Source organism: Euphorbia lathyris, chromosome 10 (genome assembly GCF_963576675.1).
Source record: "Euphorbia lathyris chromosome 10, ddEupLath1.1, whole genome shotgun sequence".
Lineage (NCBI taxonomy): Eukaryota > Viridiplantae > Streptophyta > Magnoliopsida > Malpighiales > Euphorbiaceae > Euphorbia > Euphorbia lathyris.
The window spans coordinates 26,975,883-27,001,893 of record NC_088919.1 but is presented as its reverse complement, the minus strand read 5'-3'; the positions used below and the strand labels follow the sequence as shown (position 1 = coordinate 27,001,893).

Sequence of the window (26,011 nt, the reverse complement as noted above, 5' to 3'; positions counted from 1 at the left end):
ATATGCTAGGGGTAATTGGGTGTCTGGCTTTACTCAGAATCTAAGGATGAGCTCTTCCTTTTCTGCTGAGCTCTGGGGTATCTTCTCTGGACTTAGATTGGCCATTGACCTGCTGAAAAGACTGCTCGTGGATTCTGACAACCTTGAAGCAGTTAATATGATTGCTAACAACAAAGCTATGTGCTTGAGTAGCCAAAACCTTGTTAAAGAGATCAGAAGATTGTGTTTTTCATTCGATACAATCTCCTTTTGTCATGTGTACAGGGAGCAGAATAGGGTGGCAGATCGCCTTGCTGCGGAGGGCCATGAAAGAATGCCGGGAATTTCAACCTTCTCTTCTCCTCCGAACTTCCTTTGTTCGTTTCTGTCTGATGATCGGGTGGGGGTTAGCTTCCCTAGACTAATCCCGGATTAGGTGTTGGTTTTTGTTGTTTTTTTCTTTCCCTTTCCAAAAAAAAAAAAAAAATTATAAATTCAATTTGATGTTGGTGAACAACGCTAAAAGCAACAGGAACGAATTTCAAATAAAATAAAAAGAACTGGATCTACTGTGATTCATTTATTAGGATTTTTCCAATTTCCACCGCGTCTATGTCTAGAGATCTGCATAGGCTGAGCATGAAAGCTTAAGTATACCTTACTTCGAGTAATTTTCAAGTAATGGCTATTTCTACATAACTATTCTCGCTCCTATTTCCTCCTCCTCCTCCTTGCTCCACCCCTCTCTGCCTCGAGGAAGAAGAAGAAGAAGAATAAGGGAGAAGCTTAACCAATTTCCATGTCTAATCCTTTCACTCTTCTCCTCCTCTCCTTTCTAGTCGCTTCCTCATCCACCCATGTCAGATCGGACGCCTCCAATCACCGCTACAAGGAAGGCGATACCGTTCCACTTTATGCCAACAAGGTTGGCCCCTTTCACAATCCCAGGTAACTCTAGATCTGCCCTTTTCCCACTCCTCCAGATACTCTGGCTCTCACTGCCTTATATTCTACATTGTTATCATGTTACTTTAATAGATCTGATTGGGTGATTGGTTTCCTATTTTCATTATCTGTATGTAGAACTAGGTTTTCAATTTTGAAACTCAATTGAAAAATAATATTTTACATAACCTTATGATTCATCTTTCTCATTTCTGGATATTGACTAGAGTATGTTGTTTTTAGTCATTTGTTGATTTCTTGAATTGGTTGATGTTCAATTGTGAATTTTGAGGATGCTGATATTGTTTATTTTCTGAATTTCCAGTGAAACGTATCGCTATTTTGATCTGCCCTTCTGTATTCCAGGTTTATTATCTCCACTCTTCACTTTTACATTGTGCGCTTATGTAGTTTTTTTTGGGGTAAACTACACATTAAGAAATGCAAAGTTCAGTGGCCATGGGTGTAATTTACCCAGTTTTTTTTGTATCTTTGTATTTTCAATCACCGAAACTTTTTTTTATTAGTATCCTCTTTTAACCAATAGAGGAACCTATTCAAACTTTTAATTCCCGTATTCAATTTGTTCGACTGCATTTAAAAAAAAATGTGATTGCTAACACCTATATGAACTCAATGATTTTTTTTTTCCACTTTGAAGTTATTGTCATTTTGCATTGAGTTTATATCTGGGTTAATTGATATGGTGCTCATTCACATATTTTATACTAGATATTCAAGCTCAAAAAGAGGGCATACTATGAATTACTGAACCTTTGGGGTCAAATTTTTGGTCGGATGTGATTTTTTTTTTTTGTCATTTTCTCTTTTTGATTGCCGAGTGAATATTAATGACAGAGCACCTGAAAGAGAAAACAGAAGCTCTTGGTGAGGTGTTGAATGGAGACCGTCTAGTTAGTGCGCCCTATAAACTCAACTTTCGAGAAGAGAAGGACACTGCTGTTGTTTGTCAGAAGAAGCTTACAAAGGAAGACGTTGCTAAGTTCAGATCTGCTGTTGACAAAGATTACTACTTTCAAATGTATTATGATGATTTGCCTATATGGGGATTCATAGGAAAGGCTGAGAAGGAAGGCAAAGATGACCCAAGTGAATACAAATACTTCCTTTATAAGCATATCCAATTTGATATCCTTTACAATAAGGACCGTGTGATTGAAATAAATACCCGAATGGATCCACACACATTATTGGATCTGACTGAAGACAAGGAAGTTGATGTGGAGTTCGTTTATACTGTGAAATGGAAGGAAACAGATACTCCCTTTGACAAGAGAATGGAGAAGTACTCACTATCCTCTTCACTGCCTCATCACTTGGAAATTCATTGGTTCTCAATTATAAACTCATGTGTGACTGTACTTCTTTTGACTGGTTTTCTTGCTACAATTCTTATGCGTGTCCTAAAGAATGACTTCATGAGGTAAGACTTATTGGAGAATGTGAATAAATTCACTCAAGTACTTGTGAATATGTTCATATATTCATATATTTAAATCATTTGACGTGTTCAAGGTATGCACAAGATGAAGAAGCAGCTGTTGATCAGGAAGAGACTGGATGGAAGTACATTCATGGTGATGTCTTTAGGTTCCCAAAGTACAAGTCTTTGTTTGCTGCTGCCCTTGGTTCTGGAACCCAGTTGTTCACTCTGTAAGCAACCCATTCATGACTTGTTGTAATGCACGATGCTTACTATATTATGTCATTGTCACCTCTTTTCTATGTTAATTAGTTTCCGTCTTATGCATTCCAGAACTTTATTTATTTTCATGCTTGCTTTGGTTGGCGTTTTTTATCCCTACAACCGGGGAGCTCTATTTACGGCACTGGTGGTCATATATGCACTTACTTCGGGAATTGCTGGATATATTGCAACCTCCTTCTATTGTCAACTTGAAGGAAAGAACTGGGTATGCTTTATACTGGCGTTTTCGGTTGCATTAATGTGATTATTTCTAGGGGAAGATTTATCAAGTTGAGTAAATATATATTTTGTGATTTGACAGGTGAGGAATCTTTTGCTGACAGGATGCCTTTTCTGTGCCCCGTTGTTCATCACTTTCTGCTTTCTCAACACTGTTGCCATTGCTTATAGTGCAACTGCTGCGTTGCCATTTGGTACCATTGTGGTAATAGTCCTTATATGGACATTGGTAACATCACCATTGCTTGTATTGGGTGGTATTGCTGGCAAAAATAGCAAGACTGAGTTTCAAGCCCCTTGCCGAACTACAAAATATCCTCGCGAGATCCCACAATTGCCTTGGTACAGGAGTGCTCTGCCTCAGATGGCAATGGCTGGTTTTCTACCCTTCAGTGCTATCTACATTGAGCTATATTATATATTTGCTAGCGTGTGGGGTCACAGGATTTACACCATCTATAGCATCCTGTTTATTGTCTTCATTATTCTTCTGATTGTCACAGCTTTTATAACTGTGGCTTTGACTTACTTCCAACTTGCTGCTGAAGATCATGAATGGTGGTGGAGGTATATAAGTTTTCCCGATCTTTTTTGTTTCTTTTGTTGGTATTTTGCTCCACTACTTGGCTTGCCAACACTTGGCAGTTTTATGATTTCTTCCAGTAGGCTTATATAATGCTGCCTTCTTCTTTGCTAAAGGAACTTCTGATTGTTCTCATGCATTCTTCTTAGGATTCAATTCTTAATTATTAGTGTGCATTGAATTTAGCAGAACTAACATATTAGTCAATCATAGTTGAGTATATTGTGGATAATTCTACTTCTATTTTCGATTTCTTATGACTTATTTGATATATGCAACTTGAATAAGTTGTCATTGGTATTTTCAGTTAGGCTCAAGTTGTACAATTTAAATGTGATGCGTGCCAGTTTTTTGAAAGAAGGTTTTGATTGTCGCAGGTCTTTTCTCTGCGGTGGATCAACTGGGTTGTTTATCTATGCTTACTGCCTGTATTACTACTACGCACGGTCAGATATGTCTGGATTCATGCAAACCTCTTTCTTCTTTGGATATATGGCTTGCGTATGTTATGGGTTCTTCCTCATGCTTGGTACAGTTGGTTTCAATGCATCCCTGTTTTTTGTTCGCCACATATACAGATCAATTAAGTGTGAGTAGTTAGCTGGGCTGGTTCTTGGTATTTGCTGTCCGCTAACTGTATGAGAGAAAGATCTATAATTTTTGTTATACAAGACCGATAAAGGCTAGGCGAGGACCTTGAACCAATCTACCCTGGCCTTTTGTATTGCCACCCGTGAACCTTTTGACTTCGGATTTGTTTTAATGATATATGCTTTTGTATCGAAGGAGGAATGGTTACACGGGTGTGGTCTTTGTTATAATGTTTAATTTCATACTAGATGATTACAAAGCCTTGTTTTTTTTTTCCTCCAATGGTTACACGGGTGTGGTCTTTGTCATAAGCATTTACTCCCTTTTGATATGATCTGCTTCTGCTGCATATAAAGATCTTTAATCTGCCTTTTGTCCTGTTTTCCGTTGTATAGAACTGCCCTGTTGACAACAGTACTGGAGGTGTGGGGACTGAAAAAACAAGTCTAGTTTTAATTTTACGAGTAAGCAATAGAGTTCTCTTTTTAAATTTAATTGTTTTTAATATCTACCCTTATTTTTACTTTTTTTTTTTTTTTTATCTTTTTTAATGGGATAAATTACATAAGTTTCAAAATAATGTGTTTTGTAAATGTATAATTTTAATGTTTTTTAAAATATATTAAAAAATTAGGTAAAAGATGTTTTTTAAAAGGTTTTGTTTTTTCTTAAAGTACAAGTTTTTCAAATTTGATCAGACTAAAAAAATTGAATAAAATTCAAAATTGACTCCAATATGGTTGAAAAGATAATTAATAAATTATTTAGATTAAGTAAAATATTTAATAGGTAAACATGAAAAGAGTTTTGATTCTAATGATTTATTTAGATTGACTTTATTTCGTGTATTAGCGAGAGGAGAGTATGTCTCGTCGTATTGACGTGCTGTACTAGGTATCTCCTAGGGCTCGTAAATCCTATTTGCTGGTGTTTGTGTTTCGGTTATCCCATCCATAATATGTGTGTGCGTTTTCGCTTTGATTACCGTTTATCCTTCATCTTTCTCTTTGGTAATGGACTCTATCATCGACCAAGCTGCGCAGGTCACGTTGGACAGGAGTCGGGGTTGGTGTTACAGGTTGAGGATGTTCAACCAATTGTTCGGTCGCCATTTTGGAGTATCATTGGTAGTTTCCTCACCGACAAACCAATAAAAGTTTTGATAATGAAAAACGTATTGGCTGATCTTTGGAGACCTGCTCGAGGTCTCTGTATTACTGAACTTAGCCTAAATCGTTTCAAGTTTGAGTTCTTCCACCCCTTAGAGCGCGACAGGGTTATAAAGGGAGGTCCATGGACTTTTGATTAGAATATGCTTGTTGTAGAAGTTCAAAAAGAAGGACAGGATCCCAATCTGATGGTCCTTGACAAAGCTGATGTTTGGGTTCAGGCGCATGACCTCCCGCTAGGTTTTATGTCAAATAAAGTTGCAACGAGTACTGGCAATTTCATAGGGGTCTTCGTCGAAGCAGATCAGAATAATTTCAACAGTGTTGATAGAATGTATATGAGGACCAGGGCCAGTATCAATGTGCATCTACCACTTAAACGTAAGATGAAGATAAGTAAAGCTGGTAGGGAGTTCTCCTGGATAAATTTTAAGTATGAACGGCTTCCCACGTTCTGTTTCTACTGTGGAAGGCTAGGTCACGCTGAAAGACATTGCAGCAAACTCCTAGACATTGAAAATCCTGAGGCTACAGTTCGATACTATGGGGGCATGGCTCCGGGCACCTACAAGGCGTTCCCAATCATTACCACAATCCAAATTCCTCTTATCAGGACTTGGACCTGTCGGTATTGCGGTAGGCAGTAAACAGAATACTGAGTTGCTTCAGCCGGTTCAGAATGAATTATCAATGGAAAGGTCAAGCAAGTGCCAAAGGTTTTAGAAGTAATTTCCACTATTTCAAAAGAATCAGAGGAAGGTGTAGTTGTTGGCTAAAAGCAAAAGAAGAAGGCAAGAACAAGTCCAGAATCACACAAAGGTGCAAACTGGTGGTTACACTACCCTACCCATGGAGTGTGACGTAAAAGGTGGAAAACCAAGTAATGGGGATAAGGCGAGACTTGAGGATCAGGTCCGCTAAATCCAATGAGCATCCTCAGTTGGAACTGTCGGGGCTTGGGTAACCTCCGGGCATTTCGTATGCTATCGGACTTGGTGGTCTGTTTCAAACTCGTGGTAGTTTTTCTTATGGAAATAAAGTGCAATCGTAAGAAGTTAGAAGTATTAAAAAAACAGTTGCTGTTTACAAGCATGTTTGTGGTTGATCCGGTTAACTTTGGAGGAGGTTTGGCCATCCTCTGGAGCGAGGAGGTAGTGATGAATTTACTCAGCTATTCCATAAACCATATTGATACAGAATTGGTATTACAAGACAATCTGAGATGGTGTTTTACTGGTTTTTATGGTTTCCCAGAAAGAAACCGGAGGAAAGATTCATGGGCTTTACTAAAAAGTCTAAAGGTACGGTCCCCTCTTCCTTGGTTAGTATTTGGGGATTTTAACGACTTATTGTTTCAGGAAGAAAAAAGTGGCTTTCATCGACACCCAACACACCTTTTGAGGGGTTTTGGCGAGACAGATGACAAGTGTGAGCTATCGGAAGTCCGGATGGAGGGGCATCCTTATACCTGGGAGAAAGGTGGGGGTCGTTGCATTTTGTAGAGGAGAAATTGGATCGGGGTCTTGTATCAGCTCACTATGGCGACTGTTTTGAATGTAGAAGCCCCCACATCTGAGAGCGAGGAGGTAGTGATGAATTTACAAGCATGTTTGTACTGTTTACAAGCATGTTTGTGGTTGATCCGGTTAATTTTGGAGGAGGTTTGGCCATCCTCTAGAGCGAGGAGGTAGTGATGAATTTACTCAGCTATTCCATAAACCATATTGATACAGAATTGGTATTACAAGACAATCTGAGATGGTGTTTTACTGGTTTTTATGGTTTCCCAGAAAGAAACCGGAGGAAAGATTCATGGGCTTTACTAAAAAGTCTAAAGGTACGGTCCCCTCTTCCTTGGTTAGTACTTGGGGATTTTAACGACTTATTGTTTCAGGAAGAAAAAAGTGGCTTTCATCGACACCCAACACACCTTTTGAGGGGTTTTGGCGAGAAAGATGACGAGTGTGAGCTATCAGAAGTCCGGATGGAGGGGCATCCTTATACTTGGGAGAAAGGTGGGGGTCGTTGCATTTTGTAGAGGAGAAATTGGATCGGGGTCTTGCATCAGCTCACTATGGCGACTGTTTTGAATGTAGAAGCCCCCACATCTGAGAGCGAGGAGGTAGTGATGAATTTACAAGCATGTTTGTACTGTTTACAAGCATGTTTGTACTGTTTACAAGCATGTTTGTGGTTGATCCGGTTAATTTTGGAGGAGGTTTGGCCATCTTCTAGAGCGAGGAGGTAGTGATGAATTTACTCAGCTATTCCAGAAACCATATTGATACATAATTGGTATTACAAGACAATCTGAGATGGTGTTTTACTGGTTTTTATGGTTTCCTAGAAAGAAACCAGAGGAAAGATTCCTGGGCTTTACTAAAAAGTCTAAAGGTACGATCCCTTCTTCCTTGGTTAGTACTTGGGGATTTTAACGACTTATTGTTTCAGGAAGAAAAAAGTGGCTTTCATCAACACCCAACACACCTTTTGAGGGGTTTTGGCGAGACAGATGACAAGTGTGAGCTATCGGAAGTCCGGATGGAGGGGCATCCTTATACCTGGGAGAAATGTAGGGGGTCTTTGCATTTTGTAGAGGAGAAATTGGACCGGGGTCTTGCATCAGCTCACTATGGCGATCGTTTTGAATGTAGAAGCCCCCACATCTGACCATTCAGCACTTGTGCTTCGATTGTGTAAGCAATACAACAACAGGTCTCACAATTTTTGTTTCGAAAACAACTGGAGCAAAGAGGCTGATTGCACAGAGCGAATTCAGGCAGGCTGGAATTCTTCTTACGAGGACTCGCTGATGTGCAAATTGAAGAGCTGTGGAGATTCTCTCCTGGAGTGGGGAGTTAGCCTACGTAATCAATTCAAGGAGAAACTCCTTGAGTGTAAAAGTCGACTTCGTCAACTACGGTAAAAAAGAGGTGTTCGAAACCAGCAAAATTATCTCATAGCAAGGCAACAACTAGAAGAATTACTTCATCAGCAAGAACGATACTAGAAGCAAAGGTCGAAACAACACTGGTTATAGGCCGAGGACCTTAACACCCATTTTTTTTCACACAGCTGCATCAAACAGAAAAAAGAAAATTCTCCACGTCAATTGCGAAACCCTAAGGGGGAGTGGGTCGATTGGCAATCTGGCTTGGATGGGGTACTCGTGGATTATTTCCGTGATATTTTTTCTTCTCCAGCCTAGAGTATCTGCTGATATAAATAAATAATTAAATGCTCCGTTTACCCAGGAAGAGATCAAAAATGCGGTTTTCTCAATGCATCCCGATAAGAGTCCAGGACCGGATGGGTTTAATCCCTTCTTTTTTACCAACGTTTTTGGAGCATTGTTGGGGAGCAGGTCACTCAGTCTAAACTGGCTCAGTTCAAGCACTTTTTCGGAGGAAATACACGAGACGACTTTGATCCTCATTCCTAAAAAAGCCAAACCTGAGACAACAGCCGATCTTCGACCTATAGCGCTATGTAACGTCATCTACAAAATCATCTCAAAAGCTATAGCGAATAGGTTAAAATTAGTTCTGTCAGAACTAATATCAGAGCAACAAAGTGCCTTTATCCCGGGGAGATTAATATCTGACACAGTTATGGTTGCCTTTGAGGTTAATCACTATCTAAACCGAAAAACTCAAGGAAAGGTAGGAGTGGCGTCTCTTAAACTCGACATGTCTAAAGCGTATGATAGAGTGGAGTGGCAATTTTTGAAGTTGATGCTCGGAAGGCTTGGATTTGAAGAAGCATGGATAAAGTTGATTATGTAGTGCGTAACCAAGGTTCGGTACAATATTTAGAGTGGATCGCACCAAATGGGTCCTATTATCCCGCAGAGAGGCCTCAGGCAGGGGGATCCCATCTCCCCTTACCTATTCCTCATTTTTGCTGAAGGTTTGTCACCATACATAAAGCAATGTGAATCTCAGAGTCTAATTCATGGGTGCAAAGTTGCCAGATCAGCCCTTGCTATATCCTATCTATTTTTCACCGACGATAGATATATGTTCTCCAGGGCTACACATGACGAGTGTGATATTATTAAGGAATGTTTAACAAAATATGAAAGAGCCTCGGGTTAGAAAATCAATTTTGACAAATCCTCTATTACCTTTAGCAAGAACGTTCATCTGGAGATATGCAGTTCTCTGAGTAGAAGCCTGAGAGTATCGCAGAATCAGAAAGTTGGGAAGTACTTGGGGTTGCCTTCGGTTATAGGGCGTCAGCGTGTGGAAGTGTTCAGGTACCTAGAGGTCATGCTTCAGAAAAGGATCTGCAGTTGGAAGTCAAGACACCTATCTAAGGCGGGCAAAGAAATCATGGTTAAATCCGTGCTCCAAGTCGTCCCTACCTATGCAATGAGTCTTTTCTTACTACCCTAGACCTTGTGTGAGGAACTGGAGCGGCGTCTTAATGCTTTTTGGTGGGGAACCAACAATATGGGGAAGAGAATTCATTAGAAGTCATGGTAGGGTCTGTGTTTACCAAAACAGTTGGGAGTTATGGGGTTTAAACGCCTTCATCTTTTTAATTTAGTGCTGCTCGGGAAGCAGGGTTGGCGTCTATTATCCAAACCTGATTCGTTGGTCGCTCGAGTCTTCAAAGCACGGTATTACCCCAATTCGTCATTCCTGGATGCCACTATCAACACCAACCCCAGCTTCGTATGGCGTAGTGTTCTCGCGGCTCAACCCTTGATCAAACAGAAGGCTCAACGTCTGATTGGAAATGGAACCTCGACTAGGATCTGGGCCGACCCTTGGCTCCCTGATGTTGATAATCCAAAAATAGAATCAATCCTATTACCAGGGCTTAAGGATAAAACAGTAAGCAGTTTGCTGTCATTAGACCAAAAGGCTTGGGATCCTGGTATTCTGGAAGATTTATTTTCTCGAAGGGATAGGGAATTAATTGAACAGGTACCCCTAAGTATTCATGAAGTAGAAGATGCCTGGTGGTGGAATGGCAACTCTAAAGGCTTATACACTGTCAAATTGGGCTACAGAAGTCACGAAGAGTTGAATATGGGGGTCGGGACTATTTTAGTAGAAGTTTGGTCGAGGCTGTGGCGACTGGCTATTCCCCCAAAAGCGAGAACCTTTATTTGGCAAGCACTAAATAATTGGATCCCAACTCGAGTTCGTCTGTGTCAACTTCATTTACAAATTGATAGTACCTGTCCACAGTGTCATTCTGATGAGGATGATTTGTTTCACGCACTGATGTGTGTAAATGCTCGACGCACATGGAACTATGCTAGTTGTGTAGATCTTAGCTCGACGGTCAGAAATTTTGCTCAATTCTGGCAATTATTAGATCAACGGGGTGATGTGCAGCTGTTAGCAGAAGCTGCAATGGTTAGCTGGTCGTTATGGTGTAACCATAACAATCTAGTTTGGAGAAATGTGATGGAGGAACCTGGAATTCTATACATCAATGCTACAACTCTACTGTCAAAATGGAGGTCGGCTCAGGTATTGTGTAACTCCCTTCCCACGAGCACCAAAGCAGCGGTTCGGTGGTCTCCCCTGTCATTGGGAACTCTCAAATTAAATTTCGGTGCGACCATGTTCAGCAACAACATACTTGGTTTTGGGGTTAGTATTGCGGGATTCTGTGAGTACCTTCTTACGAGCAAAAAATGGAATTGTTGCAGGACTCTCGGATCCCCTATTAGCTGAAGCCCTTAGTTTTCGTGAAGCTTTTAGCTGGCTTAAATCCAAGCGGTTAACAAATGTAGCTATGTAATCTGAATCTCAACAGCTGGTATTTGCTTTTCATAGTATTAGTTGCTTTGAGTCTCCGTTTGGTTTAATCATTGAAGATTGTAAATCCCTTGCTCGGAATATAACTCTTCTTTCTTTAGTATTTATTAAACGATCAACGAATCAGGTAGTCCATAGTCTAGCTAGAACGTCTGTTTATGAGGCTGATTGTGGTGAGTGGAGATCTGTTCCACCATCATTTATTTGTTATGTTCTCCATTTGGAACCTTAATAAATTATTCTTTCATTTTTCAAAAAAAAAAAAAAAAAAAAAGCGAGAGGAGAGTAATGAAAATTTCATCAAAAAAATTGTCCACAATTTTTCCTTACTCAAAATTCATTATTCGTTTCTGATATTTACATAGGGGGGGTTGGAGAATTAGGTTAGGGTGAATGGTGGTTTGCCTCAACCAACCCTATAACTTACTCCATGCTACAATAACCAACTCAAAATTTGAAATAAAAAATCAATCCAATTTTATTGCACGGCTAACTTATCAACTTTGCTTCTTTCTCTACTTTTTGTTTTCCTTGGATTTGCACTTTCTCAATTAGCGTAGGTGGTTATATATAAATACAATAGTTCATGTCCTTCTGTTAAAAAAACTACGGTAGAGAAGCTAAGTTATCTAAAGGAAAATTGATGAGTAGTTGTTGATGTTGGTGGTTGTCCTCATGAAGATATGAATTCTGAACGAAGTAGACTAAATATATGATGTAGTTTTTAAGTATGAAAATGATATAGATTTGATATATTCATTCGCCATAATGGAAGAATTAATCTCATTATACAAGGAGAAACATATAAGAGGAAAATTGCTCAAGGTTGGCATCATATATGTTGTTTGTAATAAATCATATATATAATGTTATCAGAATCGGAACAAACCGAATTTATAACTGGCTCATGGGTTATTTGGTCAGACCGGATGACTCTGATTGGTTGATTGGTCGAACCGGATGACGTAATAAATAAATAAATAATATTTATATATATTAAATATTCATAATTAATTTTATAAATTATATATATATATATAAAATAAAAACAACTTTGGGTTTGTTATTTTTTTTTATCAACTTGAAGCTTAAATATATAATGGATAAATAAAACTTAAAATAATTTGAAATATGTCAACGTATTTGTTGGCCCATAAAATAAATTTTATATATTTAGCATGTTGTAATTTTTATTAATAAATATAAAAGAAAATAGTAAATAAAAGAAAATTCGAAAAATAAAAAAAAACGTCCCCTCGGTGCTACTGGCCTCCAGCTCAGCGAGCTGGAGAACGAGCATCCCCAAATGGGCTACTGAGGTCCAACTAGGTGAGCTGACACTCCGAGCTCGGCGAGCTGGCCTCCAGACAAAGGAAAAGAAGAGCAAAAAGAAAAGGGGCAAAAAAACCCTATTTCTAGCAGTACCAACATCACTTCCACGGACCATTTGATGAATCAAACGGATGAATTTTTCTACAAGGATAAGTGATCCAAAAACTAGACATCCCGGGGAATCCGTGATGTGTTCGTGAGCCTAATTAGGGTCAATATGGAAAGAGAAACAAGTTTCGAAAGTTAGAGTACGTGTCTGCCGTACCAACGTCACTTCAACGAACTATTTGAGGTATCAAACGAATGCATTTTCACATGAGGTTGAGTGTTTCATAAACTAGACATCCCAAGAAATCCGTGATGTGTTCATGGACCTAATTCGGATCCATATGCAAGGAGAAATTGGGCTTGGAAGTCAGACCCATGCCAAAAGAGTTAGTTAAGTTAGTTGTTATCCCTACTTTTACTCTAACCAACTTAACTACCTGCTCACTCTAACTAACTTAACCATATACTACCAACTAAATACACTGAAATTAAGGGTTAGTGGAGAGAAATTAGGGAGTTGTTTACAATAAAACTAGCCCTCTTCAACTATAAATAGAGCCACCCCCTCCTCATTTCAACACAACAAAAACACACAAACACAACAGCACAACTACATTTCTCTCTTTTCAACTCTTTGAGTCTTTTCTTTTAGTTCTTAATCTTGTTCTTTTAGTTTTTCCAGCTATAAGTGAGCAATTTTTAGCTTTCTTTCTTTAGTTCAAGTTCGTTTTTAAGCTTTTCATCGTTCGAAGTTCATAATCTTCGCTTTGTTCTTCTTTTATACACTCTGTCCAGATTTCTTTGCAGCCTCAATTCGGTATTCTAAAGTCCTTTTTAGTCCAAATTTTCGCTTTATTATTGTTCCCAACATCCTAATTTTGATTTTAGGCTTTCGTTTCGATTAATTCCGTGTCCAAAAATCTTTTTATACACGTTTCGGTGTTTCGATCTTCCGTTTCAGCTTTTGAATTCTGTTTTTATTATTTGAATTTTTGTGATACCAAGTTGATTTAATCTTGATTCGTCCCTTTTGGTTGACAATTATTTAGTTTCTCATCCAATTTCAAATTCGAAATCATTCGTCAATCCCCAATCCTAAACCTAAAATTCTCCAAGCATTCAATTCACCCACAGTCATCATCAAGTCATCATTGGAAGTTCATGCTCAAGACGTTCATATTGTTGGTCCCGTGTGATTAGTTCCAAAGGAGGGGGGGGGGGGGTTAGGAACTACTATAACTTTTTCGCTTAATTATGATGACTTAAGATAATTCTTTAATTACTTTAACTTAGTCCAGGTCAGCACGGCCAAGAAGTGTAAGACAGCTTTAGTCAGATGCTGACTAGAGCTGTTTTACTCATGAGTTGGGAATTAACACTTGAGGTCAGCTTCCAACTCAGCACCAGATTACTCAGTGTCAGCTTTTATGATTTATATACTGAGCAGTTTAATCAAGCAACACTTACAAATATATATTGAGAGAGAGTTAGAAATTACTCAGCACGACTTATCCTGGTTCGGCCTCTCCGCCTACGTCCAGTCCCTAGAGTCCCTCCGGGCTTTTTCAATCCAATACTGAGCTCTTTAAAGGTAGAGCACAAACCGTTTACAAGGCAGTTGAATATGCAAGAGTACCTTCCTCTATTCGTCTACTCAACTCCTACTAAGTGCTATAACCGAACACCTAGATTTCTCTACCGCTGAGTACTTAGAACCGAGTACTCAGCACCACTCTCTCAATTTTACAATTGATACAAACTTGTTCTTTCTAAATGAAGAACACTTTAGATGATTACAAAATCAATCCAGCTTTTACACAGAAATGGAAGTTTGGTGTAAGATCTTTTTCTTGTTTGAATGTGCTTTGTATTTTTCTCTTTTTGTATATCAGCAATCGGCAAAGGATCCAAGAATGAACTTGTCCTTTTATAGTTGAGGTCTGAGGCCACAATCATTTGAATCCGGAATTATCCGTTGGATCCAAATGGCTCTTCATGCGACATTGTTCTGGCCAGCTTCAGATTTGCAGGCCAATCATGTCGTCTGATTTTGGCAGGCGTCAGGCTTGTCTTCTTTCCGCAGGTTCGTCTTCTAGCGCCAGTTTCGTCTTTTAGCTAGAGAACAGTTGACCCATGCGTCTCGAAACTATATCCTTGCATGATTCCAAAGCTTCTGAATTGGCGCAGATCACTGTCGGAACTTGTCTTTTAGCAAACGGATCATTGACGCTGTCCTGAAGAGCACTCAGCTTTACTTTGATAAGCCGTTGGCTTTGGTCGTTGCTATTTATGATACTGAGTTGCTTTTTACTCAGCTTTCATGATCAGCTTCGTTGTGAAAAATATTGTTCCAAAGAAGATATTTCCGAGTTACGTTCTCCTCAGCTTCTGTGGTCAGCTTAATCTGCAAGTTTCAGTTCTGAAGAAAACTTTCCTTCTTTTCATGTTGAGTTATACTTTTACTCAGCCCGTGCTATGTTATCATGCTGACTACGTTCTGTCTTACTTTGATCCCTGTTCTTATATATATATTTTTATTCTTAACATTGAACAAACGCATTAGTACAATTAAATCAAAACACATAAATTTAATTGTCTTAATCATGGATTAACTTAAATAATTTTGTCAAATCAAAATCACGTGGAAAGGTGTTCCAACAAACTCCCCCATTTTGATGTTGGCAAAATATTTAATTATGGAACTCAGTTTTGAAATTCCCCATGATTGAATTATTTTTCATTCTTCTGAAGTTACTCCCCCGTAAGGGTTGCATCTATTGACTTAAATTAACTTTAAACCTTCTAAGATTTAATCGAGTAAAATTAAGACATGCTTATAGTGGCTAAGTTCTATTTTAGACTTTCCAAGACCTAATTCAGATGAGCCTAGGTCAGCTTTCAGAAGAGTTCAGAATTTGGAACATATTTTTACTTAGTTTGATACACGGTCAGTTTAGGTATCAGAGTTATGAAGAATTATATCTGAGCTTATTTAATCATGTATCAGACCAAATGAAAGGATATATCAAAGTAAATGTGTACTGAGTGTATTTTATTTGTATGTCCCCTTTTTAGTTTTGTTTGTTTGTTCATTTAAGACAAATCAGCATATAGCACAACATGTAAGCATCACATATAGATAAGTCAATTTTGAATGAAAAGATGCTTAAAATAGATAGATTGTCAGTACAAAATATGAAAGAACATGCCAGATAAACTACAAGTCAAAAACTAGACAGTCTTATTTCTTCCTGTTGACTTGAGCTTGGTGAGCAGGATTAACTTTGCCTTTTCCTTTGGCAGTTCTTTGTTGCTGACTGCCGGATGCTTCCCCCATTTGCTGAGTTCCATCAGCTTGTTCTTTGTCCCCCGTTTTGCCAGCATCAGATGAAAGGGGAATAAAGGTCTCGTGAAGAACAGCACGAGCCAGTTTTGCTGAGTATGACTGAAGTTGACGCGTACTCTCCCGAAGACCGTCGAAGACAGCCATGCCATCGTCTAGAGTGGCAGCAGGGATCCTTATGTTAGCACTCAGCATGCTCAAGAGATACTCCTGGGATTTCCCGATCCAAGTAATGGATTCGGTTAGCTTGGCATATGATTGATGGTACATTTTGAGCAAAGCCGAATCGTAGAAATGTCGTTGAGCATTTGTATAGCGGACATGTTTCAATGTGGCTTGGGAATATTGCAGAATTTCATTAGTCTTTACCAGGTCAGTTTCCATTTCTTCTTTACTCAAATTGAGGAGACGAACGACTTCACTTATTTTCTCGATGGAACACTAGTGTAGACACCGAGTCGGAGGACCTGTGACGAAAACCCACGATAAACGGCTAAAGCGGTTGATTCCATTAGTTAGGAAATTTAAAAATCAAAGGAAAACTTAGAGAGTCGGCATGTGATAGCCCCGCTAACAAATTCAGCATCTCCTGAGTAAGGTCGGGCACGTTCATCGTCATATCGATAAATGAGAGGGCCCCGGAGGTCGAGCGTCGGCCGATGAATGACCAACGTCGCTCCCGGCAACAATCGTCGCTCCGTAAATAACGGCGCGCGACGCGTCGAGCGTCCGCCCGACGAGCTGAGTGTTGAGCGTTGCCCGTCGGACGGTGGACGTCGCCCGTTGAGCGTTGGGCGTGGCCCGACGCACGATGGACGTCGCCCAATGTTCGATGGGCGAACGCCCAACGACGTCGGGCGAACGCCCAACGACGTCGGGCGAACGCCCAACGACGTCGGGCGAACGCCCAACGTTCGTTGGGCGGACGCCCAACGGCTGTTGGGCGAACGTCCAACGGCTGTTGGGCGTTCGCCCAACCTAGGTTGGGCGTCCGCCCAACCTGAGTTGGGCGTCGCCCAACTCCCGTCGGGCGACGCCCAACCTTCGGGATCCGTGCCTATACAAGGCACGGATCCCCATGCATTTGAAAGGGGGGGGGATTTTTTGGAGAGCTTCTCACTCTAAGACATTTTTTAGAGAGAGAAAGTGAATTTTTTTGGGAAAAATATTTTTTTCCTAAAAAAAATCAAAAATTCCTATAAGTTAAATATTTTACCAAAATCATAAAAAACACCAAAAAATCATAACTCGTGGAATCGACCGACATTGGCCGCAGATACCGATCTTGAGGTATTATCCGAGGAACTAGACTCGTTTTTATTTATTTATGTTATAGTTTTTATTTATTTATTTAGTTAGTTATTTATTTATTTAGCACATTTATTTATTTTTTTCATATTTATTTAAATTCCGTCTCGTGTTGAATAAACGTTTGGTTTTTGTTTTGAAATAAAAAAAACTCGTTTTAAAATCCCAACACGAACCGTGACCCGATTTAAGGGTAGTTCGGGATTAAGACGTTGTAAATATAAGTTTTAAAAATATTTCCGAATAACGTTTTGAAATAAAACATCGTTTTAGGAGTCTCCGTTATAGACTATGATCCAATTTGGGTAGTTCGGAGACCCAAAATGATAGAATAGATTAGATTTGAAGTATTTTAATAAATCTGGAAAGTATTGGACTGTTTCTGTAATTCTGCCGTTTCTGTCAGTAATAGCTGTTTAGCGACGGATTTTCCGTCGCTAAAGCTGCTGGAATTTTAGAATTGCCTTTTTAACCCTTTTTTCTTAACTTTTTGATACTCAATCTTGTGTATATATGTATATAGCTATGTAATATATTTATTAAAATTATTTTGGAAGTATATAACTATTAAATATTCATTATACGCCTATTTATTTCCTATTTTGATATCATTTATATTAAGTTAGCTTTTGTAAAATGATAACTATATATATATATAGTTTTTGCTTGTTTGGATTTTTGAGATAATTAATTGATAAATGATTTTGTGATTATTAAATTTTAGTTTGATATTTATGGTGTAAAAACTATTTTGAGCTAAATATTATTTTCTATATTTATGGACTTTGTACATTGTTTTACATGTTTTTAATTAGAATAAAAGTGTGCTATATTTAGTACTTTTCATTATCATTATCATACATATACCTAGTTCTAGTATATAGTGTGTTTTTACTTATTTTTAACCTATAGATATACCCATTATTTTGGACTAAAATGTATATATATATATATATGTATATTCACTCTTATTTTGGACTTTCTATATGTATATATTTCAAATGTATTTGGGTTGGGCGGATTTAGACTTAATTTGTTAATTGTTGTAATTATGTTCAAGTGAAGGTTAATTGAGTGAAAAAGGGAAAATAAACCACAAAAAGATCAACTTGATTATTTAAACTAAAGATTTTTTAGAGATTCCAAATGTGAATAAAAGGTTTTTTTTTGGTTTTTTATCATCTTCAAACGATTTCCAAAATATCACGTGTTGAAACCTTATTCCGTTCCAACGATGGATTAAACGAACCTTGTAATTAAAATCGTTTTTTTTTACTTGTAAATAATGAAGTTTTGAATTGTTTTCCTATCCAAAGGGTTTTGTACAAAAACAAACGGACTTGTATGCTTAATCATGTTTTTTTGTTAAAGCTTCTTATCTCACGTTTTCAAACGCTCGAACCGTTCCAACGACGATTCGAGTAGAAATCATGTAAATCAACGGGGTTTTGAAACGTACCTAAATCGTTCCAACGACGATTAAGGTATGAGCCATAAATAAAAACTTGTTTTTGGGAATGAGGTTAGCTTAGAATTAACACATAAATTGAAGCATAAAATCACACTAAATAAATCAATTCTTACTTCTATCTCCCTCTCTCTCCTATATATTTTAAATTCATGCAAAATGGGTGATTCTTTACTAAAATGGCTTTCAATGACATGCTCAAAACGGTTTTCAAAGCGAGAAAGAAAAGGTTTCAAATGAATTTTAAACTTAAAGAGATATACGATTAGTTCGTTATCGCCTAACACGCTAAGTAGGAGGCCGGTGGTTCATCACCGGGCGATGTCGGGGTGCCTAGTAGCCTTTCTCCGGAAAGGAGCTAGCCTTCTTGGCTCGTACCTAAGTTTCCCGAACCCTCACGGGTCTCCCGGAAGGGATCGGTGTTCATTTCCCATTCGTGGGTGGCGACTCTTCCATACTCCGATCTTCGGTCCTGCCGAGCAGCTTGATTCCGTGATTGGTTGCTTTCGGCGCCAATCACAGCATCTATCGTCAACGGTGTCCACCTCCAGGTCCGCCCGGGCGAGCCCGTGGCACCTACAAGTGGCGACTCTGCTGGGGAAGCGAGAAATTTGATTCCGAAAGGCGTGTATTAAGCCCTTAACGGGGACGGATCGTATTATTTCTTTTCGTATGCATTCATAAGCATTATTGCAAACCTTTTGGGTAATTTTCGCGAAACCTCTAGCGAGAGTCCATTCGTCGCTCGAAAGAGGCTAGTGTAAGTTCCCCCTTGCAGTAAGGCGCCAAAGGGTCCCCATCCATTCGTTAGGGGCGAATTTGTGCGGTCCTGTGAGGTCCCGCGATCAGCCGTGTCAGCATATAGTAGCCTTAGAAGTTGCCATAGGATTACCCGTTACTATTTTTGATGTGATGAATGAATCAATTCGTGTTTTCAAATTGCCATGATACGTGTCTAATCCTAAGATATGTAAAGGAAATGAAACGATGCGTTAATATATACTCTTAAACCGATATATAAACTACCCTAAAGCACCGAAACGGTTTGAACTAAAGACGACTTAGTCATCTCGTATGAATGAACTTGTGCGACCCGCCTGGTCCCTTTCCGTGTCCCGAAGAAGGCACATGTTCAGGAAACACGTTGTGACGTAAGCATGTATTAGTACAAGTCGGTTTGGTATTAAAGATAGTTATATCTCGATTCAAAAGACTATATTAACGATGATCGTTGTTCACATTCTTTAAATACGTTGGGATAAAGCGAGATTATGACAAAACGAAAATGAAGAACATTTCTGTTTTGAACGACCCCGTTGTAACGTAAAGAGTTTCGTAAACGTGACCCGTCCCTTCTGAATAAAAAACGAGCTCTTACGTTACACCTTGCGTTATTCTAAGGAGAAATGGACGTATCAGCAAAAGTGACTAAGAAAATAAAAGCAAAATAAAAATAAACAAAAACGACCAAAATCATTCCATATCTACGATATATGTCAATCCCGAGAGTAGTTAAAGAAAATGAACCAATGCCGTTGAATACGTGCCTCGAACTGGTATATACGCCGTTTAAAATCACGAAGCTGAATTAAGAAACCACATGATTGCACCATATGGACGAGACTGTGGATTTGACTAATGGCTCAATCATTTCGACCGTTACCAAAACTACAAGAAATATGGCCTGATCTGCGTGTTTGTTCAGTTCGTGCCAAAGTGAAAAGGACGGTAATATCCCTGCTTCGAATAAGCATGCGATTAAATGAAACGTTGACTTTCTATAACCACGCTAGGATGATATATCCTGTAAATTAGAAGAAATAAAAAGTTGGTAATAGCCGAAAGATTATCGTACGCTCGAATAAGACTCGCCGTCTTTTCACGTAGCTAAAACGAGCAAGCGGATTCTTAACGCTAAAAATGAACACGTTACGCAATGGGTCTGTTCCCTAAAATAAAATCCAAAAGTGATATCATCACTAAACAAACACGTGGTTACATCTCTCGATAGATCCAAAAGATCCCGTCGTAATCCAAAAATCGAGACACAAACCCACGCGAATAAAAGGGAACGAATCATTATCAATAACGAACGATTGAACTGAAAGAATAACTCGTACCACGTCTAAATCTGAGATGCGCTCAAAGGGTATCAAAACCCGAACTAATGCATCTCGCGAAATAACAAAAGACGAGTTATTCGAAAGGACAATCCATTTGGTCGATATCTTAGTCACTAAACGCTGATGCGTTAAAACGAATTGTATTGTTTGATGAATGATCTATTTTTTCGGCAATAATCGACGGCATCATGCGTCCCCTGGACTGCAATGTGAGCCCCAAACCAAAATCCTAGGAAAGAGACTTGGACCATCGAGTGTGTGGAGGAATAAGGGTGGAAGAGAGATGTTGTGATACGTGTATTTAGACTAACGTTTGCTCGTCTTATCTTATATATCCAAAAATAATAAACGCACACACCATGACTCATGCATATAAATCATGCATACATACTGAAACGAGTGTTGCTTATGCAGACATCACCATTAAGAGGTCTTGGTACCGCGAGAGTAACCGGCTAGTCAGGCAGCTTGATCAGCTACAGATTGTCAGTTCCGAATCGGCAGTTGTGGCGTCCGAATCTGCTCAGTCTTCTGTCAGTATGTCTACGACCGATGAGAAGGTGGCTGGGTTGGAGACCTCTGTGAACAACATCACCGACCAATTGGCCGCAATCTTAGTCCAGTTGGCTGAACTAGCTACTAAGGATAACAAATACGGAAGCAAGCACGCTGAGAATGATGTGAACACTAGTCCCCGCTTCGGGAATGAGGACGATTATTAGGATTATATTCGAAAGCAGCTTGAGAAGGAGAAGGCTAAGAAGGAGGAATGGAAGCAGCACATCACTCAGGAGGTGCAGGATTTGCGTGGAGGAAGCTCTGGGAGTCAGGATTTTTATAATTTGAAGAACTGTTTATCGGCAACTGCTTTGCCTTTGAAATTCCGGCTCCCAGACATGAAGAAGTTCGATGGAACGGGGGATCCTACCGCTCACATGAATCAGTATGTTGCTGTGATGAAACACACGATCTTGACTGAGGAGCAAGTCTTGGGACTGTTTAATACTTATCTGGAGGGAGCTGCCCTTATGTGGTTTCATGCGTTACCGCTAGTGACAAAGAGGGATTGGAAAGAACTGACAAAGGCATTCATTACCTGATATAGCTTCAACACTATGTTTGAGGTTACTTTGAAGGAGCTAGAGAGCACCAAGCAGCAGGCTGGGGAGTCCTCGTTTGACTTCGTGAGCAGATGGAGAGCCAAGGCGGCAGTTATGAAACAGAAACCGCTGGAGCAGGATCAGATCCGCGTGGTAATCGGCAATACTTTACCCTACATTAAGGAGGAGCTGCGATATATGCCTTTCACCAATTTTAATCAAATGTACAGCTACGCCTTGTCAGTTGATGGAGAGCCGAAAATATCTCATACTAAGCGGAGGAAGTTGGGGAACGGTGCCGGAGGGCCGAGTGCTCACGTAGAACCCGTCATAGTAGGAGTGCTTGAACTCAATGCCATCAAGAAAACTAGCCATGGGGTGAGCGCAATCAGATCTGGGCTGGAGGAAAACTTTGTGGTGGGGTCATTCTGTGAATTCAAGGAGGAGTTGTTGGACTCCGATGAGAAGAGGAACGTGGGAAATGGTTTTACGTGTCTGCTTTAGGAGATTTGAACACCCTTCATATTCAGCACAAACAGAGTCCCTTGTGGCGACAGCATCATAACCCTCATTACCAAGTGGAAGGAGCATTATAAAAGGGTCAGTTTAGGAGCACAAAGTTCTACGTTATATATTACAAAAGGGGGGGAATTAAAGGTCCAAAGCTCCTTAACTATTTTGACTATAGAAAGGAAATTTGGAATTGGAATGAGAACCACATTTGGAGCTCACATTGCCTTCCGATTCTCCTTTCTCTTAGCCAAGATAGTTTAGGAGATTTGGACACCCTCATATCCTTGCATATTCCGCAGTCCATATCCGGTGATCCCCTCATACTCTTCCCTGTTGCTGCGGTATTGCTCAGCAACTGCTTCTTGCCCAGGATATGGCTCCTCAATGTGGGGCTGTAGAAGTAGATCATATATGTGCCACAGACACTATGCATAGAATAATTAGAACAAAAATATTATGTTGTATGTTTATCAAATGAAATAGATAAATGGTTGCATTATACCGTGGCAGTGGAAAAGCGATGCTTATTAAGGATACGGGGAAGTTGAATCAACCCCTGAGGAGCCACGTTAGGATGATATATCCTATTCCGGAACTAAAACTGAGAATAAGAGGAGAGATTTATTAGTGTATGTTTCATGTAGGTGATTATATCTTACTGATCTGAGTTAATATTACTCTTGCAGGTCTGTTTGGGAAATCCGGAGGGTAACTGATTCTGATTTCAAATACACCCCTTTCATATGGGGTGTATTGGGGGCCTTTCATCCTGATCGACCATGTGAAGAAGTTACCATCGGGAGGACCTGTACGTTATCATCCAAGAAGAATCATTAGAAATACACAGAAGAAACCAGGAAGGGTTACAGAACAACTATGGATTGACATACGTTACCATTGATGGCCAGAAGCCACCCTGGGTTCTCATTGTACAACTTATTCAAGTCAGCAATTATGTCTCCTGGAGTTTCAACAAGGGGATCCATTGTTGGTAAGTTTTCTGGTTGTTGAAGGTATGATTCTGAATTATGATGCATATATTTATAGTGAAAGGCCGTGAAAGGGGAAGGGTCACGTAATTACTAATGAGTTTAGGGTTGTGTGTAATATTAATGACCTGCTTGGCTTTTGCAGATACCAAGACCTTTGGGATTATAGGCCTAATTATTACTCCAAGATATGGATTGACTTATGGAAGATTGGTTATTTTTTTGTGTTCTAATTCAGAAATGTATTGGTTATTCAAGATATGGATTGACGTTAGGCACAAATGTAAACATATTATGAGTATTGGTCTCCAATAAAATTAAAACCATTGATATACAAAATTTAATCTTCATATTTTAGAATGTTTCTGTATTCAGGTATAAAAACCAGAAATTCAAACGAAAAAGAAGGCATAAAGTGACATTTTAATTTTTAAAAATATCATCTAAACAGCAATAAAAAGACATTAAAATAAATGTTTCTGTCACATGAAAAAAAATCCTTTGACATGATTGATTAAGACATGTGCCATCTAAACAGGCAATAATGGCAAAAATTATTATAAGAACTGTCATCTCAAATTAAATATGTCAATTTTCCACACGCCAACTTGACGGTTTTAATTGTAAAAATGTCATTTGATGACATTAAAGGTGACGACAGTAATAAATAAGCTGCATCATAACAAGGGTAAAATGACAGTAAGAAAATAGGCTAATGTCATGTGTGATGACGAAACATGACAGAACCTGACCGTCGTCTGAAGGTGCAATAGACGGCAGCGAGCCCCGTGACAGATTTATATCTCGCGGGACGACGGTTTTTATCCGTCGTCTGAAAAGGGTTTTGGCGTAGTGACAATTCATTTAAATATTTATATCCTAAAACAATTGTTTATAGGACATAAAACCCCAACATGTCCCGATATCCCCACCAGTGGCGACAGAGTTGGAACGAGCCTGTCATGATCAAGACCTAATGTTGCATAGGCCTTACGAGTAATAATGCTGATAGAGCTTCCGGTATACTTTCTTGGTCCTTATGAATCCTACGTCACTTTGCTGAACGATCTTCTTTAGGCCCTTCATGACATTAATGACTCCACGAGGAGCCCTTTCTTCATGTTGTCAATCCTTTTATTTGATTGCATTTTTCAATAATTTGTCTAATTTTCCCGCTTCAACCATTTTATTCAGCTTCGCAGCTAATTGTCTGCAATCTTCCATTTCATGACCTTCACTTTTATGAAAGTCACAATACAGGTTGTTATGTATTCGACCAAAAGTTTTTAGATTCGAGAGATACTGAATATGCTGCCTGTTTGTTTCCACCTAGTAAAGGATTTCTTTTCGAGGAGCGTTTAGAGGAGTATAATTTTGATCGAGTGTTCTTTAGATCATTTATTATCTTCTCTGCTCTTGTCGCTCCTGGACTCCTTTGGTTGATGAACCGAACTTAATCTCTCCTTAAAAAAGGGGTTCAACTTGTGACTATCCTATTTAACAAAGTCTCGGGCTCTTCGCATCAAGTCATGGAAGTTATTCGGTCTTTGGGTGGTAAGTTCTTTGGATAAATCTTTGCATCGGCAATTACTTGCTATATCTTTCATCGCCCCATCAACATTCATATGCTTAATCAGAATAGCCACTCTTTGGAAATGTTCAACCCACTCATTCAAAGATTCACTAGGCTCATGCACTAAATAGTTAAGATCTTGCATTGTCTTGCTCTCAAGAATATAAGTGATAAAATGATCTGCAAACTTCTTAGACATTTGTTTAAAAGATATAATAGAGCCTGACATGAGTTGATTGTACCAGTAAGTAGCCGAATCTCTCAATGCCATCGAAAATAAATGACACATAAGTGCATCAGTTGGTGTAGTGGTTTGTAGAGCTTTAAGAAGATTCTTCATGTGAAGGGTTGGACCTGTCATACCATTGTAATCTCTAAGTAGAGGATATTTGAATCCCCTCGGCGTTGGCTGACTTATTATCTCAACACTCAAAAGGAGTATCCACATCCGTAGTTTCTAGCATCTTGGATTTCAGTCCTTCGTCTTTCATCATGTGCCGAAGTTCACTCTTGATGAGATTACAAACTTCTTCCTTAAGAGAAGATTCATTTTCCTTTGGCTGCCTTCTGTCATGATATTCAGGAGATCTAGAAACCTCCAACTTTTTCTTATGAGCTTCGTAACAACGAATCAAAGATTCAGTGGAATCGTCACAAATTCCCCAACACCGCTTCGGAGACCTGGATCCTTCTGGCTTCAGAACATGCTTGTTGGGCAAAGGTGAATGGTGACGCCTTCGATGCGAAGGGATTTTAGGCCTTTCCTTTGATCTTCCTCTAAATACCTTACACTAAGATTCTTTAGAAAATCCCCGCTTCCTGTGACATGTTTGTGCAACATGATGTCTAGTAAAACAAACGACTAACCCTCTTCTATCACCATATCTACCAGCACCACTTGCTTCCTTCAACTCCAAATGCACAACCTCTATCTACGTAGCATGCTCAGCTCGAAGGATGTTTATTGACACTTGAACAGATCATATATTGTATATCAACTGCCTTATTAAACCATCCATAAAACTATGTTGCTTCGGATCTAATGACCCGAGGCAAGCATCAATCCTCTGGTCCCAAGTTGGTGTAACAAGCACTGGCGATAACAGATGATTATGAGAATCAACCAAGCCACGATGAAATGTGGCTGAAATCGAAGAATTTCTTGGGAATCCTGCACTTCAGGTCTTTGATTAAGCTGAATTACCTATTGAACTATAGG

The 26,011-nt window shown here is 39.3% G+C and overlaps 1 protein-coding gene across 1 annotated transcript; it reads left to right on the top strand.

Annotated features, from left to right (window-relative positions):
• Window positions 1-525: 525 nt before the first annotated feature.
• On the top strand, window positions 526-4,323 carry LOC136208637 (transmembrane 9 superfamily member 2). The gene is made up of 7 exons (XM_065999718.1): window positions 526-927; window positions 1,250-1,290; window positions 1,783-2,368; window positions 2,461-2,598; window positions 2,702-2,858; window positions 2,955-3,439; window positions 3,833-4,323. The coding sequence occupies exons 1-7, from the start codon at window positions 779-781 to the stop codon at window positions 4,050-4,052; spliced, it is 1,776 nt and encodes a 591-aa protein (XP_065855790.1). The 5' UTR covers window positions 526-778; the 3' UTR covers window positions 4,053-4,323.
• Window positions 4,324-26,011: the final 21,688 nt, after the last annotated feature.